At 42.3% G+C, this 19,145-nt stretch overlaps 1 protein-coding gene and 1 pseudogene across 1 annotated transcript; one reads left to right on the top strand and one right to left on the bottom strand.

Moving 5' to 3' along the window:
• Window positions 1–1,490: 1,490 nt before the first annotated feature.
• LOC123076029 (E3 ubiquitin-protein ligase SINA-like 7) lies at window positions 1,491–8,170 on the bottom strand. The gene is made up of 4 exons (XM_044498490.1): window positions 7,960–8,170; window positions 6,935–7,624; window positions 6,559–6,614; window positions 1,491–1,653 (listed from the first exon to the last, which is right to left on the bottom strand). Exons 1-4 carry the CDS (start codon window positions 8,101–8,103, stop codon window positions 1,491–1,493), a joined length of 1,053 nt encoding a protein of 350 aa, XP_044354425.1. The 5' UTR covers window positions 8,104–8,170.
• A 742-nt stretch (window positions 8,171–8,912) lies between these two features.
• On the top strand, window positions 8,913–19,003 carry LOC123076028 (heparan-alpha-glucosaminide N-acetyltransferase-like; annotated as a pseudogene).
• Window positions 19,004–19,145: the final 142 nt, after the last annotated feature.

Raw genomic sequence — 19,145 nt, 5'->3', positions numbered from 1 at the left:
AGACACTTTCGGAGATACCCGTAGTGTACCTTTATAGTCACCCAGTTATGTTGTGACGTTTGGCACACCCAAAGCACTCCTACGGTATCCGGGAGTTGCACGATCTCATGGTCTAAGGAAAAGATACTTGACATTGGAAAAGCTCTAGCAAACGAACTACACGATCTTTGTGCTATGCTTAGGATTGGGTCTTGTCCATCACATCATTCTCCTAATGATGTGATCCCGTTATCAATGACATCCAATGTCCATAGTCAGGAAACCCATGACTATCTGTTGATCAACGAGCTAGTCAACTAGAGGCTTACTAGGGACACGTTGTGGTCTATGCATTCATACATGTATTATGATTTCCGGATAACACAATTATAGCATGAACAATAGATAATTATTATGAACAAAGAAATATAATAATAACCATTTATTATTGCCTCTAGGGCATATTTCCAATAGTTGCAACGCTCCAACGCCGGCCGCCGCGGCTCTCCATCACTTGTCGCCGCCATCGGCAGCGCTGGTGGGGATTGGTTGGCAGCACTAGTCACTGGTGGGGAGTGAGGGGCCGGGGTGGGGCAGCCACGGTGGGGAGGCACGGTGGCCATGGCTGGCGGCACAGCCAGTCGCCGGTGGGGGAGGCGCGATGGCCATGGCTGGCGGCACAGCCAGTTGCCGGTGGGGGAGGCGCGAGCATCTACAGAGAGAAAGAAAAGGGGAAGAGCGGAGGTTGCGATGTAGACGAGATGCGCTATGAGCGGTTGGCGTTGTTCCTGAAGAGATAAGATAACGTGGGAGGTGGTCGTTCGGTGATGGGCCTACTTGCAGAGGAAGCGAGTCACAGAGCGAGTGGTGCGACCGGCCCAATGATTCGGCCGGCGCACCGTGGGGAAACGTTTCCCTTTCGTTTCATCTTCCACACTTAAGACTAACATTATACATTTATACTGGTACCGAGGAGGCTGAAGGCTTTCGATCTCTGTCGTCTGTTGCAATTCCGAGGAAACAATAGAATTCAAATTGGACGAGTACGTGCAATTTCATTCCGGCGTGGCGTTTACAGATACTGCATTCAAATTTTGTTTCGACCAAGAATTTGGTTTGGCGTACTGTGCACTGCAGGGCCAGGAGCGAGGTGCGGAAGACGAAACCTCATCAAACCATCTCCCTGGCTCGCTGTTCCTTTATTCCTACTTGATCTGGTTCTGGAAAACTGTTGACACTAGTGCTAGAGCATCTCCAACAGACACCGTAAAAACGCTAAACCTGTAAAATTCCGGCGGATTTACGGTTTCAGATCAATTTCGTGTTCAGAACAGACTTGTAAAAGTTCGCGGAACTGTAAATGTTTTACATGCCACCAAAAACGCGAGCCTCCGACTTATACTTATACCGTTTGGAGGGTAGTATACAGGCCACAAACTGGGCGGAATTCTCCGCATTCCATGCGCGCTGCCGTCCGTACCAGAGGGCTAGAGAGTGTACCGTCCAATTTTTCACGGCGGCGCGGGCGAGCTGCAGCTGAGCAGGCGAGTGCGCGCGAGCAATCTGAGCGGCGCTGCACAGGCGAGCGCGCACGAGCAATCTGAGCGGCGCTGCACAGGCGCGCGCGCGAGCAGGTGGACGAGCAGCGCAGTGAGGACGGGCGGCGCGAGTGAGCTGAAGAAGAAGGCAAAGGGGAGAAATTGTCGAATCCATGTAAATTCTTTTTTACGGTCTCCTTTTACCGTATCTGTTCTTTCGGAGAAAAAACGTTTTGAGGGACACTTTAAACACGTTTTATGGTTTCTGTTTTTAGGTGTCTGCACGGGTTCGGGCGAGTTCGGGTGCCGGTTCGTGGACCGTGTCCGTGTCCGTGGTGTGTGTGTGTATCGCGGTGGCACATGCATTCATGTGCGTGTGTGTGCACTCTGAGTCTGACACGTAAGGCCCTCCCAATGCTCCACCTTGTACAGGTGCTAAGCCTTCTATATAGGCAAAAAATCTGATGTGGTAAGTTATTTAAGAGGAGAGAGATGAGTGTGCTGATCCCAGAAAGAAACAATGCTAAGCGCGTGAACCTAGGCAAAACATTTAAATGAAGAAAGCCTACCAATACATGAAGAGTTTTAGTTGCTAAATCAAAATAAAGTAAGCTTAGCTACCATAAGCTAAGCATCTATGCATTGGGAAGTATTGTTGCTAAGTTATTTAATGTGCTTAGCACCTCATCTAAGCACCGATGCATTGGCAGCGGCCGTTGGCGAGAGCTGCGTGCTAGACTTGCATGAATGTAGGAATCCGTTGAGTGGATAAGTGCCACACCGGCATGTACTTAGTTAGACTAGTGCGTGCATGCGTGTGTGTGCGCCAGGGTATAAGGTTGTAGGGGCCCTGGTGTGCTGCCGAACCTAGTGAATACAGAGGAAAAAACAGGCCTCGGCGTTCATTGCCGGGGCGGGCGTCCGTTGTTGTGGGCGTTCGTCGCTCGGCAAAATTTGTCTCCTCATGTTTCTGTGATTGTCCGACAACCCTCCATTTCAACAATTAGTGGAAAGTCAGTCAATGCGAGTTCTTCTGAATTTGCCGAGTTCAACAACATGGGATCACGCTGAATGACCAAACTTGCCGAACAAACTGTCTGGCACCGAAAACCGCTAAAGCGCACGCTAATTTATTACATGCACACGGGGCACTGGAATGCCTCCTGGTCGACGGTGAATATGATCCCGCTGCCGCCGCCATAATCCTTCTGCTTCGGCTCAGTTTCACGGCAAAAATGCTACACTCATGGACTACTTTTACTTAATCAACAGACTTTCCTTTCCCTCCTCACTAATCTCAACCCCTTATTTTAAGGGTAAGCCCGTGTCGCCTAATGCCCAATTAGCGCAACCCACGTCAACGTAGCCCCGTAAAACGCCCGTAAAGCCCCCGTGAATGTAGCATTGCTCGTTTCACAGTCACCTTGCGGGCGCTCCTTTCAAGCTTCTCGTAGAAGGAAGGACGTCTCCTCACTCCACGAACTGACGATGGTGATGGGAAGCTAGGGCCAATATATATATTGAGCGAGGGAGGTGCATGCCAGTGGAAGATGCACGATGAGCCTTTTCGTTTCGTCTTCCGCACCACACCAGGCCAGTTAATGAAAACCAATAGTGGTCGATCTCTTCTGATTACGAGGAAACCAGACTTCAAGTTGGGCGTGCAATTTAATTGCATGCAGTACTACTGGCTGTGGTATGTTGTGTGCCGTGTTCACAAACGAGTGTTATTAGACTGGTCACAATGGGTAGTAACATAGACTAGTAACATGCATGCAACACTTTCACTGGCATGCACCTAGTGGGGAGTAACTACCAAACGATGTGCATGTTACTAGTCTATGTTACTACCTCTATAGTGGGGAGTAACATATGTGTGGTAACATGCAACACTTCATTTATTAGGCTATAGACTCATTTTGCCTTGACATGTGTGATGGTACTCATACTACTAGTAACTAGCTATGTTACTACTTTCCTTCATTTCTTCATTTATTGCTTGCCACATCATCTATTTTATCTAGATATGTGTGATGTTACTACCTATGTTACTTCCACTGTGGATAGTCTTAGGCTGGCCATAGTGAGGGTAACATAAGTAGTATCATGCATTTGGGAATCGCAAACATGCTTATGTGGCAGGCAATTAAAGAAGAGAGAGATGGTTATAGTAACATAGATAGATACCGTAACATAATAAATGTGATGCTACTATGTGTCATGCATGACAATAAATATGACCACCTATGATACTAATCTATGATACTATGCACTATAGATGTAGTAACATATACTAGTAACATATGCATGTTACTAGTCTAAGTTACTCCCCACTATGACCAGCCTTAGGCTAGTCACAGTGGGGAGTAACTTAGACTAGTGTACACTAGTCTTTGTTACTATCTTCATAGTGCAAAGTAACATACAATTAGTATCATAGATGATAGCATTCATTACATTATAGACTCATTTTGCTTTAGGTTGCGTCATGTTACAGTAGTAACATATTATGTTACTTCAAACACATCTCTCCTCATTAACTATATGCCACATAAGCAAACTTGTCTTGAAATATGCTATGTTTTTTTGCGGGAAAAAATGTGCTATGTTATTTGCTAAGTTACTCTCACTATGACCATCCTTAGCCGCACATGGATATGAGAAATTTTTGCAAGAGCTCTCCGTTTAACATGAGTAGTGCAATTCAGACGATTTGCAGCCCACGATTAAATCCAGCGGAGCAATCTTGTTCATGGCCGAGCAACAGCCGCCGGTGGATTCTTTAATCGTGCACAGATCGTTCAAAGTTTATCGTGTGTGGAGCAGTTTCGGTTTAACATTGCTGTGGTTCGAATGAAAAGATCCAACAAGGATGTGGGTGGGCGTGGAAAACCCTTGTGATGAGAAGGACATAACCTTGTTCTATGTTTCAACGCCGACCTCCATTGGCAATTTTTTGGGGTTTTTTTTAGACAAAGCAATTTTTTGGTACTCACCTTGGCTCCATGGAAACAAGCCTAGTGATATTGCACCTCTAATCTTTGGGCCCGCCCATGAGAAAAAAAAAGGAAAGGTGAGGGAGGCCATGGAAGATGATGCATGCATCCGGAAGCTCAAGAAGCCACAACCAGTGGTCGATGGCCCATTCAGGAATTTGTTGACCTTTGGGCACGTCTTCGGGGCGTTCATCTCGACGAGGCTGTTATGGGTGACATTGTGTGGAAACACTAGTCTAGTGGGCTTTACTTGATGACATCCGCTTACAAGACGCAATTTGTGGGAGCCACCCAAGTAACATTGAAGGCCATGAGTTGGATGGCTTGGGCATCATGGCAGAGCTAAATCCAGCAGATCTCGGGGTAGGGAATCCTGAACTAGAAGACTACATGCGATGGTAACAGGACACGAGTTTTTGCCTATGTTCGGGCTCTCCGATGAGATAATACCCTACATCTTTCTCGTGTTTACTGCTTTGGATTGGAGTATAAAGTACAGAAGATCTACACTGAGATTGTTGTGTCTAGATGTAATATGTCTAATGATGTCGTACCACGAGACTGGCCTCGGCTTATATAAGATACTTGAGGTCTAGGATTACAGGAGTTCTAGTCGGCTACATCGGTGGAGGAGAGTCATCCACAAATAAGGAGTCCTTGTCTTGTACGCCAAGGATTCTTGTAGATCGCAATGGGTCACCCAAAGTGGCATAAGATGGAATTGACCTAGGGGTCCTTAGCCCGGTCCAACAGGCCAGGAGTCGACATGGTCCCCCTAGCCAGGACACCATCACACCCCCAAAAGTTAATTAAATACTTTGTATGGTTGGCCATGTAAAATAGGATTTGGACCGCAGATAGGCTAGACACGAGAAGGGGCCAAACTGTGGCTAATTATGCCCCCTATGCTAGACAGAGAACGAACCCGTCGCACACACCTGTTCTACAAAATGTTGTTTCCTGGTTAGGTTATGGAGCTTGATCGAGCAATTAATGGTTGCACCTTGATATCCTTGATACCTCCACCTGGGCCTTGGAGCGCTCTATAAAGTCTCGGTGGATCAACATATGTCCAGGGCGCATGTCGTCCCAAATAAGAATGCAATGGCCACTCTTATCATGCTTGTCAATTAGGAAATTTAGAATGTGAGGAACACCAATGTATTCCAACATAAATTCAAACCTCCAACCATTCTTTTCCTTGACATCAAGGAGATCGCCATTTGGAGTTTAGGTCACCACGGACGCAAAGCACTTGGGGCAAATCATGACGCGAGAATAAGTAGTTTGTTCTCCTCCATATCAAAATATAAGACGTTTTTGAAGTTTATGAGGTAGTAGCATTTTGTGGGTGTGCCTATGTACTATAAACTCTTCTCTCTAATTTACGATGATTGATGCATATGAAGCAATTTTTTCATCCAGTTACAAAAAGGGAAAACTGACATGATACGATGATGGTTGGCTGCATTGCACAAAAATTGGATGTAACAGTGTCCCACACATAGCATCACGCTCTTTTTGGCTTCGACTTCTATGGAATTTGGTTTGGCGTGCTGTGCACCGAAGGGCGGGTTCTACACATGGGGCAATCCTACGTAGGGGGGGGGGGGGGGGGGGTGTCACCGGCAGCAGGGAAGGGCTTTATGAAATAATCTTCCACTCGCAAAGTTAACTCCTCATAAACAGATACCACCAGAGTTCAACAGCTCGAAGAGCAACCACCAAGCAGTTAACTACTGTACTACTATTCTACTACTATGAATTAGTACAATTCCACAAGACTTCCCGCTCACTATCAAACATCTGATCCACCATTTCAAAGAAAACAAAGAAACATCTGACTGGCCACCACCATATTCAGGGGAAAGAAGTTCTATTTTCCGCATGGTTGGATAAGGTAAGTGACAACTTTTCATGGACCTTAATTTTTTGAATTTTATGGACCTTAGTTTTAAGACTATCCTGCTGATATGTCCAACCTCCGACGAGAGGGGATCCTTCGCATCACCAAAATGTAGCTCAGAAAAGCGCTAGCAACATACCATCCAGCAACACTAACCCAGAATTTTCCTATTAGATCAGCAAGAGCCACACGGCCCTGCGACAGTACATCAAACGCCGAAACAGAAGTAACTTCACTAGAACAACCATGCTACCAGAAGGTCTGAGATATTGAGACTCGGCATAATAATATCCTGGAACCAAAACCCTGAAGCCAACCACAAAATCACATGTCCGCAACCTTCAGCGTTCATAACCACGAATTTTGGAGAATCTGGCAGCCAAGGGCCGTTCATCTTCAGACTCGGAATAATCAGGAATCAATCTGGCAGCCAAGGGTACGGGTCGCTCATGATTGGGATCAGAACAATCAGGATTCCGGCCATTCCTTTTTCTGCGACCTAAAGCCCTGGGTACTTCATCAGAATCGGAATCATAGAAAACGTTGCGCTTTTCACGGATGGTGGCTCTGAGCATGATACCATTTCCTTCATCAGAAACCTTCCCCTTGGGCACAATCAGGTCATAGCCCGTTGGTAGCCCATCAGACAGTGATGAGCTTCTTACCTTGCAACAAGAATTCTGAGAATCGTCGGTTGTCGAGCTGTCGTAATACAAATCACATGTGAACTTGGGTTCTGTCACCCGAGGTTGTACACACACGACAGAGATGGCATGCCCAAATGACTCAGATGCCATGTTGAACAGAAAAAACTGATCATCTTCATGGCAGTGCAGAACACGTAAGCCCGGTTCCAAGTACAGATAAACATTCACCATGCTAGGATCATCGCAGGTTGATAACGGGCACTTGTGCTTGCCGGTCATATGGCCCAGGAGCGCCATTGTAGACCCAGCGAAGCCGCAGCCAGACTCTGGGCAGAAGCATGGGGCGTTTGGGCACATCTTTTCGTGTTCTTCCTTCTGATAGTAGATGATCTGCTCGGCGCATCCATACTTGGCATTGGAGCAAGCAACAGTGACTGACTTGATGACATGTTCCATCCCAAAGCATCGCTCAAAGGAAGTTACGGCAGAGCACAAGTGGCACTTCTTGTCCAGGATCTCGGAACGGCAAGACAAGCATATGAAATGCCCCAAAGAAGACTGGAACAGAAAAGAACAGGGCTCTCACTTGAGCATAACTTGCGACAGAAAAACAAAGTACTCCCTCTGTAAAGAAATATAAGAGTGTTTAGATCACCACTTCAGTGGTGATCTAAACGCTCTTATATATGTTTACAGAGGGAGTACTACGGAATGAGAAGATACATTAGTACTGCACATTTTGTTATTTTGTCTACCATATCTAAGTATGTCCGAAAGAAAGTTTCTCTTGACAACTAGCGTTACAGCAGACAACAGATTCATTTTATCCCGAACTTTACAAGAGGCTGGTGTCTGAGGACAAGTAAATATATGCATACACATATTGTATTTACCTGGAATATCGGAGGTCTGAGCGGCTCAGAGCAGACAGAGCAATCGAGGGTCTCCAACCTCATGGTGACATTGTGCCTCTTAGCATTGCTATCTCCCTCTAGCTGAGCTTCCAGTTGTCTCTTGTTGGAGCTAGTACCGTCCATCGCCACCAGAACTCAAAGTAACTACCACTTGCTTACTTGATATTGCTAGTTTGCAACTACAAGCAGAACCAGGCTCCAAACCAATTGATCAACACAATCTCACAGCCCCGTGTACCTGTTCCACAGAAACACAACAACAGTCATGCATGGAAGTGATACTGGTGTGGCAGGCGGAAGCCAGAAATGCTTCATGCTCTCTGCTAAACTAAAGAGAGAAAAACAACAATACAAGCATCTAAAGGGGGGCAGTAATAAAATTTCACATATAAATGTAATATGTTCCTGTCCAGTAAACTTCTGTTCTGAAAGGAAAATTGAACATTTGAGCTGTTTTTCAGTGTTTCCTTGATCAATTCAGCAGAAGTATCAAGAGAACATAACAGAAATGACACGGCACGCAGAAGCGAAAATGATCGACGGTTTCTGCAAATCTAGCAAGGGAAATTGTAATCTGCTCCTGCTCCTGTTCCTCAAAATGACATAGCTAAAGGGGGGCGGGCAGTAACAAAATTTCACATATATATATATATATATATATATATATATATATATATATATATATATATATATATATATATATATATATATATATATAATCTGCTCCTGTTCTACGCTTCTTATTTCCACAGAAAATCGAAAATTTGAGCTGTTTTGCTTATCTCCTTCATGCAATCAGCAGAAGTATCTAGGGGAAATAACATGAATAGCTCATACACAAGAAATTATTCCGGTTCAGAGTTGGCGTGGCTGTGAAGTGCGATTCCGGCGGAGGGGGGGAAGGTGCCTAATCGAGAGGGAACGGACGCAGGATGCGTGCGCTGGATGGAGGAGCAAAAAGGGTGGGCTGGGCCTGGGCATACAACTGTTGCCTATTATAAGATCTTGGGCTGTTTCATTCTTACGAGTGAGTTGCTTTGAACCAGGCCTAAAAACAACCTTCCTCTTTTTTGTTTTTGCTTTCCAAAAAAATCTTTCTCACCTAAAAAAAGTCACCCCTCAACAAAAAAATGTCTTCCACCCATGCCTGACCAAAGATCTTAATCTCAAAAGAGCCCTAGCTGGAGTAATAGCATTGCTGGCCAACCCTAGCCGTCGCCCCCGCCAAAGTGTCTTCTCCACGCCGTCGCATCAGTCCCCCTCTTCTCTCCCGTCTAGCGGTCATGCCGGCCTCAAGAGGAGTGTGCACCCATTAGTTACCTTATTTTTCTTAGCTTTTGTTTTTCTGGCGGCACCGACGAGGTGGCGGTGGCAATGTCATGTGGGATAAGGTCTCTCTCTGCCCCCACCCCCCTCTTAATGATTTCGATCCATGTCAACAAAGGGCTTGTGAGAGTTCGTGTCATCATATCTGTTGCCTCTCTTCAGATCTTGGAAGTTGGCGTGTCTATCAATGAAAACAATTGGATGGCTATGGGTGTGGTGACTTCGACATCTTCTTTCACGTTGCTCTATGGCATGATTTGCTTTCTCCAACTCTCTGGACCAGTGGTGATGAACTACAAGCATGTACTGTGTGAGGTGATGCTCCAACCGGTGTTTCTTCAGCGGCTCCTAGATCTCGTTTCAAGCAACAAGTGACTATTGCGGTATTTAAAGTCTGGTGTGTCGATGGCGTTTGCAGGTGCTCATTTCCTTTATTGTTGGTTCAGTTCAATTTTCAATCTATGACGGGCGACAATGAATCGGAGGAAAAAGAAGGCTAGTATGATTTTCATTCTAATTTTATTTTTTACTGGTCGGTCTGCTTCCAGTTGTATTTCCATTGTACTGCATGGTTTCCTTGATAATTATCAGCTAAGATGTCCTTTGAGTGTCTTTCTTAAAAAACTGACCGATGATCTAAATGAAGCTCTTACTAGTTGCCAGTTATCACATTTAGTCCTAAAAAATCTTTCCCATTTATTTATCCTAAAAAATAATTACCACATGCTCAGAATTTCAAAGTCCAACTACACAAGGAATGTGATAGTTCCAATAGCTTGACTCAATAGATGATGTCGAAAAATGGTACTAGCTCAACTCAACATATAAAGAATCATATATCAATCAACAAGCAATCAAGTACAGTAGCTACAGACCATCATGGATTGACTCAATAATCAACCATCTGATTATCCATTGCTCGATCCATAAAAAAAGTTCAACTACTCTTACTCTTACTGACCTTCATTTTCGATGAGTTGTGGAAACTAAAGTAATCGCCATAGTCATCAGTTCAATAAAGGGTACACCCACCACGAGCCTTGTACCTTACCCAAGTTGTTGTGAACATGATACCATTTGGTCGTTCAAGACCTTGCCCTTGGGCAGAATCAAGTCATAGCATGTCGGTACTCCATCAAATAATGAAGAGTCTCTTATTTCGTCACATGAGGTTCACAATAGCCACTCATAATGAGTCGGACTTCATTTTACATATAAACTTGGGGCCCAAGTCGTTAGGTTGGACACAGACAACTGAGTTAGCGTGTCCAAAGGGCTCCAATGCCAAAAAAAGGTTGTAGAAGACTACTGCTTCCTCTACGGCGAGGCGTCGTTGAGATGAGAGGCGGCAACATGATTTGTCAAGACCAAACCTAACATTACAGGCAGTGTGGTGAAGGAGGAGAGAAGAATGTGGGCTGGATATGGGTCAGGGTGTAGTAGCCCCAGTGTGCAAGTTCTCATAGGCTACAAGGAACTTGGGCTATGTGTTCTTTCAGCTTGCTTAATTAGTTGCATTGAGCTGTTTCTTGAAAAATAATTGCTTTGAGCTACACTTTGTTTCACTGAAAAATTCAAATTTTCATTAAAAACTTTAAATTACCACATAAACATTTTTCATGTCCAGACACTCTAGTAGTATAGCTCGCTGAAAAGAAGCAGATCGCAACCACCAAGGTACTCCCTCTGTATTTTTACTTTGCAAACTATATTTTTTTTCTAAGTCAAACCTCACAAGTTTGACCAACTTTACGGAAAGCAATATAAAAGTTTACAAAAACTCTAGTAGTATATGTACAATAACATATCCAAATGATATTGATTTGGTATTGTAGATGTTAACATTTTTCTATAAACTTGGTCAAGGTTTACAAATTACTTAATATCAAATATATGCATAAAATATAATCTAGGATAAAAATGAGAGATAGATGTCACTGGCACAATTACACGGCCCAAGGTGCTAGTTTCTTTTACATGAAAAAGTAATGTAAAGAGGGTTTCTTAGTTTTGAAAAAGAGAAGAAGATAAGCACCCCTTCTGTCACCCAAAAGACCAGAGCCAACGGGACCAAATAGGCTAAACTACTTAGCACCAAAGGGCAACATAAAGTGCATCTTGTGACGACTTGCTTAACTGAAAAAGAGTCATGCCTTGCTTAATTTGAAGATCTCACACTGAAACTCCTCCATTAACAAAGCATATGCAACATGTAAAGCGCACCCACTCCGGCCAAAATCCATTGCAGCCTCCCCCGGTTAGCCGTGAAACTAACATAAACTCGTGGCACCGGCAACGAGTTGGCATGGATCGTCCAAGCAAGCCAACACCAAAGTTTGCTAGCCGTCGGGCACTTTTGGTTGGGGTTGGGTTTGGTGTAGGTGTCACAGCACACCCAAGTCTGATCGTTCCCCTGTTAAATACCTCATCCTTCTTCCCCTGACCTAATGTTTTTCTCTGCGGGGTCCCCGGCCTGACCTAATGTTAATTAGGCACTTGTAGCTAGGGATATGTTACATTTGCATGTTAAAACTCTACCTACCTGGTATTCATCCTCTGTCATCACCACCACCACTAGCACCATCGGCTTTGCCACTTGCAGCTTGCAGGTATATGTTTGTTAGCTATGCGAAGCCAAAATGGTGAGGACAAAAGCATTTTGCACGCGTACGTCTATGGAATATGTTATAGAACTGAGTACTGGACTAGACCATTGGGACTGAGTGTTCTTATTGTAATGCTGCTGGTTGAATTTGATCTGGTCTGCGTCCCAAACTCCCAATTTGAAATGAAAAAACATGGGGGGAAAGGAGCAAAAATGACAGGCAAGCACAAGAAAATGCCAACAAAAGAACAAAACCAAAAACGACAGCCTACCTGGTCACGCTGAAGTGCAGGTGTGCATGTACCATGGTAGAGATTGGAAGCACCTATAAATTAAGGTATTCGCGTGCATGATAGTTATTAGTATAATGATGGATAGCGTAACAAAAACATATATGTGATTTTGCTGATCGGGGCGGTAGAAAGGCAAGACTTTCACGCCGCCGGTGTATTAATCTGCAGGGGGTGGAACAGTGAAAGCTCAGAGATAATAGTCCCTCCGTTTAGGTTTATAAGTCGGGCATGGTTTTTTAGGTCTTTAATTTGACTAGGGAAACTTGTATTGCATTAAAACAATCTTTAGGTTCGTCGTCAAATAAATTTTTTACCATATAATCTTTAACACCAAAGGATAAAACATGTGCCCGATTTATAAACCCAACGGTGGGAGTAGCTCATCATCACCATCAAGAAAAATGACAGCCAGCACAAGATTAAAGCCGACAAAAGAAGAATACAACCAAAAAAGGGGGAGCCCGGCAAAAAAGATATCCGGAAAAAAATCAACAAAATGACAGCCTACCTAGTCACCTTCAAGCGCTACTCGATCCGCATGCACCATGGTAGAGATTGGTGCATGCGCTTAGGCATTTGTTGTGCAGTCGTCTGACCATCCAGGTTTAATTCTTAGAATTGATGCATGATTTATATGATCTTCCCTTTTATTTACTTGAGAAGCAAATTGGTGCGTGGTCGGACTGAAAAAGTTGTACTACACCCGGATGCATTGTACCCATGATGAATAGTAAAATCAAAACAAATAGGAAAAAAAACTGAAACTTTGCGACTTTCATTATGACCAAATGTTTTAGGTGCTTGCAAAATTTGGTGGCTAAATAACATAAAATGAGCTCCATATAAACAAACCAAAAATTCTGCTCATCAAACAGTGCTCACAAGTTTGAGCACATTTTTTGTTATGTTTGTTATGGAACTCCTCGAATGTCATTTGGCAACCAAATTTTGCAAGAACCTAGAACCTTTGATCATATCAAGCCACAAAGTTTAGATTTTTTTTTCTAGTTTGTCGCGGTGGATAGGTCATGAGTAATCCGATTATGTAATCTAGGTGGACATGGGCGTAGTTGCTCATCCTGTTGTAGAGGGGCTCTTTACCCCCTTTCTATCTTTAATAGATGATACGCATGCTTGTGCATATTCGAGAAAAAAAAAGTTTAGATTTTCCTATTTTATTTACTTTTTTAATTTTACTGTTCATCATGGGTGCAATTCACCAGGGTATAGAAAAATCACTCAGGTGGGACTACCCATCAATATAGTGCTTTTGGTACTCATAGTTACATATCCTTGAGGGTCAGACTTGGTCAAGATAAAAATCCAGCTACTAATACTGAAAAAACGGTTGTGTGCATCTCTAATTCTCTAATTGGTTCAGAGGTCGAGAGAAGTGAAATTCTCTCTCAAATTGAAGCGTGTGAGATTCGGAGGATGAAAACATATACGTATTAGCCCACTTGCAGGAATATACTCCCTCCGTTCCGAATATAAGTCTTTCTGGAGATTTCAACATGGACTACATACGGATGTATATAGACGTAGTTGAGAGTGTAGCTTCACTCATTTTGCTCCGTATGTAGTCTATATTAGAATCTCTAAAAAAGACTTATATTTAGGAACGGAGGTTGTATATGTTAGCTATATGAAGCCAAATGGTGAGGACAAAAGCATTTTACACGCGTGCATGGAATATGTTCTTAAGGTTTGCTTGGTTGGTTCTCTGAACTGAACTAGACCATTGGGACTGAATGTTCTTATTGTAATGCAGGTTGATTCCGATTTGGTTTGTGGTCCCGATTTTTCTGAATGAAAGGTGTTTATAGTGTAAGGAAAAGAAATGCGGGTTTGCTGATGGAGGCAGTAGAAGACGTTTGCGCACCCGGTATATAAATCTGCAATGGCCAGTGGCTGGAACAGTGGAAACTCAGAGATAGTAGCGCTCACCATCACCATTATCATCAGCAGCAGTATGTCGACTCCGAAGATCATCGTCCATGGCAGTGGTGACGAGCTTCAGGAAGGAGACGAGGATCACCACCCCGACATCGAGGCGGGTGACGGCGGTGGCACAACGACGACGAGCAGTACACGGGCGGCGGCGCCGGGGCGGGAGCGCCTCGTGTCGCTCGACGTCTTCAGGGGGATCACCGTTGCGGTCAGCGAACTTTCTACCTTTCTAGCTATCCCCATAGAGTATTGGTCACAAAGTACACATTGGAAGACATAGCTTCATGCATACATGACGTGAAAGCACCGGGAAAAACTAAGGTAGAGACTTCAAATAATATAATCTAACCCACTCCAAAGGGGTTAATACGACACATTACACATAAAAATAAGCAAAAAGATCGTTTGGCATAAAGGCATTCTGGCCCTTATTTTATAAGGAGGCCATAAGTTGGGCTCCACCTTAACTTAGACCAGCAAAATTCCGTCGATGCTTACTCCAACCACTCAACCTGGCAACCACTTGCTAACTTCATGTGACGGAAGAGAGAAATCGTTTTTTATTTCTTATGGTCTGGTCCTAGCACTATGACATGTTGTCTTTGATTTTGTTGTTGTTGTTGTGGTAAGGGCCTCTCCTCACAGTGCTATTAATTACAATTTGAAAGCTTCCAATGTGAAATTAAGAAAACTTGTGAAAACTATTTGTTTTTCCTGAGTAAATTATATGTGTCCTAAGCTTTTTGGAGACCTCAACACTGAAATCTTTGGACCTCCATGAAACATTGTTTGGAAGAAACTACCTTTACATTAAATCATATCTATTCTATTTCATTTTTTTAAAGGCTGAAGGTTTGTCTCTTTTTATTAATTAAGGTCTAACTAGAAAAACAATGTTACAACTCGGAAGCCACGGGCAGAGGCCTCAAAAATTAATCTTTACCTCTCCCACCTCACATTAATTTAACCCAATGAAATATCTATACATTACAGCTCATGATCATTGTCGATGATGTTGGTGGTCTAATTCCAAAGATAAGCCACTCACCATGGGATGGCGCCACACTAGCGGATTTTGTGTTCCCCTTCTTCCTCTTCGTCGTGGGAATCTCATTGGCCTTCGCCTACAAAGTACTACTAGTGCTCATAATATAAAATTGTCAAACACTAATACCAACTCGCTGCTAAACCAAGTTTTGTGCAGAGGGTGTCAAATAGAGTGTCGGCAACCAAGAAGGCCGTGCTCAGAGCTGGAAAGCTCTTTCTTCTAGGCCTCTTGCTTCAAGGTAAATACACATGCGTTTAGCTAGTGACCTTCATCAGAAGACATGCCAACTGTGGTATTTTGGCCATCCTATCAATTTGATTACAAACATAGTCTGGTATACTACATGATTGTTTGTCCACATACTATAATAGTGTCACAACCCTATAATAATATAATGTAAATAGTTGCATTAGAGCTAATCATGCATCATGTTTTAATTTAAAGAAATTTGAGTTTAGGAATATTTCAAAGCCTCAAATTAAATAAAGGGCTAAAACCCTAGAAATGTATTCAATGAACCCAAAATGCTCTTCCTTAATGTTTTATAAAAAGATATTATTAAATTTTAGTACAATGGTTTATAATACAACTCTAGTGATCATAATATAATATATTCTTACATTAGTTATACAATGGTGGAGTAAATTATAGTTAATAAAGGTGGAGTAATAATTTGTCATGAAAATAAAAGTACCTTTTCTAGCAATAGAAAATCCAAGTGGTTCTTAGAGCCAACAGTTTATGGTTGTAAAGCTATGAACTTCTATTTTCAAGGTGGCTTCTTCCACAACATACATGATCTTACATATGGGGTTGATATTGGCAAGATACGGTTAATGGGTGTCTTACAGGTACCAATCATCGCCAACCTATCCATTACGAACATAATTCTTTGTTCGGTCACACACATAACAATTTTATTTTTTACTTTCATGTAAAGAACAAGAGGGAGATCTGTGCATGTGATTCTGCACAACAAATACCATTTTTGTTTGATATATTTCACTTGATGTAGAGAATTGCAATGGCATACCTAGTGGTGGCACTATGCGAGATCTGGCTACGGGATGGTAGAGAAGGTGGCATAGGCTCTGGCTATGCAATAATCAGAAAATACCGATGCCAGCTGTGAGCATAGCACACTGACCTATACAAACTCGTTGTCATTTAAGTTACTTAACTAGTTAATTTGCCTTGTTATTATCCACATATTTCATCCCTACAATTCTTTTTGTGAAGTCTTGTGGGTTTAGTCCTCACATCCACATACACGGTGATTTTGTACTGTTTGCCCGTGCCGGACTGGGTGTATAATGTCACATCATCGGACTCAACCATGAAGCATTTTGTGGTAAGCTTTCACTTCTGAAAATTCTTTGTCCTTTCGTATTCGTATGCATTTTTTCTTAAGAACCTTTGTTGGTGGTTTTTCTTTGATTAAATGCAGGTGAAATGTGGAGTTAGAGGGCATACAGGACCAGGTTGCAATGTCGTTGGCATGATCGATCGAAGTATATTTGGAATCCAGCATCTTTATACACGGCCGGTCTATCTCAAAACAGAGGTATATAATCAATCAAATAGTAACCACAAGAGTAGTGGGGTCATGAAGTTCTAGATATCTTGTTTGTTCAATATTACTAGTACGGTCGTGACAAGTTCTCTCGTCTTTCCATTTGGAACTTGTAGTGGTGCAGCATCGACTCCCCCAACAACGGACCACTCCCGTCTGACGCGGCACCATGGTGTGAAGCCCCTTTCGATCCAGAGGGCCTCCTAAGGTGTGGAAGTAGTGGCATCTACCTTAGTTAGCCATTGACCAATTGAAGAAGCATCTGAATCTCGCTATATACTAATCATCTTCATGTACTATGTAGCTCCTTGATGGCAATAGTCACCTGCTTGGTCGGGCTTCAATTCGGACATGTCATCATCCACTTTAAAGTATATATATATATATATATATATATATATATATATATATATATATATATATATATATATATATATATATATATATATATATATATATATCCTTCTGTCTCACCAGAATCTCAGTTTTCCTTTTATATGATGGCCGTTGGATTTTACTCTCTCCCCGACTAAGCAACTCCCAGGGACTTTTCATGGCAAAAGTTATTGCTTGTCTCAAATGAGGAAACCATTATTTTCATGGGTGATTCAGTTTGTTTGTTATTTAAACTTGTTGCTATGGAATGTCCAGAGACCAACCCAATTTGTTGTTATGTGTTAGTTCACCGTCAACAAAATCCTAGTTCCTGATGATTAACTCTACATCATTCGTGCAGGAGCATGATGAGAGAATGGTGCGGTGGTCCCTCTCGGCATTGAGCTTATTGGCTCTAGGCTTCTCACTCGACTTGCTTGGTAATTATTTTGCTGATTAATTAATTATCTTGTGATTGCAAGAAATAATAAGTTTGTGACTTTGTAAACATCATGATTAATGAGATGTTTTGGGTTGACATATATGCAGGGCTGCGTATGAACAAGTCACTATACAGTCTTAGCTACACATGTGTAACCGCCGGCACAGCTGGCCTTTTCTTCACTGGGATCTATCTGTTGGTCTGTAACTATAAACAAAAGGAGTTTAAGTATTTGATTTTTAACTTAATTATAAAAATCTACTATTAATCCCACATCCCAAAACTTGAGTTTATATTTCATCTCTCAACTCTAAAACTAGACGAATAGAAACCTCAACCGTGAAAATAAAGGATTGGTACTCTAAGGGTGTTCAGATGGTAGTAGTTGGCATTAGACCACCCAGTAAAGTTAACAAAAAAATCTTCAAGCAAGCATACGAAAAGCTACGAGATTTTTTAGAAGTAATCTCAAAACTTAATTAAAATAAAGATAAAACAATAACAAAATGTAGAAATTGAGGAGAAGGAGAAAACTATACAAGAAACAAATAAATTAGGAACATGGTGGTTTCGACTATCTATTATTTTACATAGTATGTAAAACTTTCATTGATTTATAATAAATTTAATGGTATGTTTTATTTATATGTTTTTACTCCAATTTTGTTGACTTTATTTATTGACCATAGGAAACCACTTTCACATTATCCAAAACATCCGCAGAATAGTCTCATTAATTTAATGTGTCTGGTTTTGGTTGTTCGGTTTAGGTTTTGGCGGTTCGGTGCAATTTGACTAGTTTAAATATTTACACATTAATTCTACTCTAATAAAAAAAAAGCTAAATATAAAATAGAGAAGAGGAAACTGAGAAACAAAAGCGTTGGAGCCATGCATGTTTTTGGTTGCCTTTGGAGCACTGTCTTGTACATTGGTAGGGCACAGTTCAGTCCTGAGAGCATCACAGATTTAAATGCTTGGATTGAGCACGCCCTTGCAGCATGAAAAGAAAAAGTTTTGTCATGCGCATGGAGTAGGATTTATCTCTGGTATTTCACTTGATTCGCTCTGTTTTATGTACTAAATATTATTTTTGTAGGTGGACGTGTACGGTTACAAGAGGCCGGTTCTCCCAATGGAGTTGATGGGAAAGCATGCCCTAATGATTTTTGTTCTGGTAGCATGCAACGTCGCGCCAATCCTGCTCCAGGGGTTCTACAGGAGGGTACCAAATAATAACCTTGTAAGGCACCTGAATTCTCTTCAATACCTTCTTTTCCAGGAATTTCTTTTTGATACTAATTAACTAGCGATGTTTAAAAAAATGAGTGTGTGTATATATGATTGATGTCATCGCTTTTTATCTGTTTGTTTTCTCGAACAGTTGAAACTCATTGGAACAGGCAATTGATCTTCGCAGTTGCAAGCTAATTCAACTAATGCTCGAAGGAAGTGCAGTATCAATTATCACGGCACAAAGCAAGCATCTATTTCACTTGAACTCAATGTGATTTCATAAACCCCAAAGGAAATTCAATGTTTGGTTGTGAAGT

This window comes from Triticum aestivum, chromosome 3D, assembly GCF_018294505.1.
Source record: "Triticum aestivum cultivar Chinese Spring chromosome 3D, IWGSC CS RefSeq v2.1, whole genome shotgun sequence".
NCBI classification, from domain to species: Eukaryota; Viridiplantae; Streptophyta; class Magnoliopsida; order Poales; family Poaceae; genus Triticum; species Triticum aestivum.
Note: the sequence above shows the minus strand (reverse complement) of the source record. Positions and strands in the feature narration are given on the sequence as shown.

What these genes read in the sequence shown, in the direction of transcription:
- LOC123076029 (XM_044498490.1), bottom strand. Translation starts at nt 8,103, where the DNA reads ATGGACGGTACTAGCTCCAACAAGAGACAACTGGAAGCTCAGCTAGAG. An exon ending in TCAGACCTCCGATATTCCAG is followed by an intron (nt 7,625 to 7,959) that starts GTAAATACAATA and finishes TTTCTGTTCCAG; the next exon opens with TCTTCTTTGGGGCATTTCAT. An exon ending in ATGATTCCGATTCTGATGAA is followed by an intron (nt 6,615 to 6,934) that starts GTACCCAGGGCT and finishes GTACTGTCGCAG; the next exon opens with GGCCGTGTGGCTCTTGCTGA.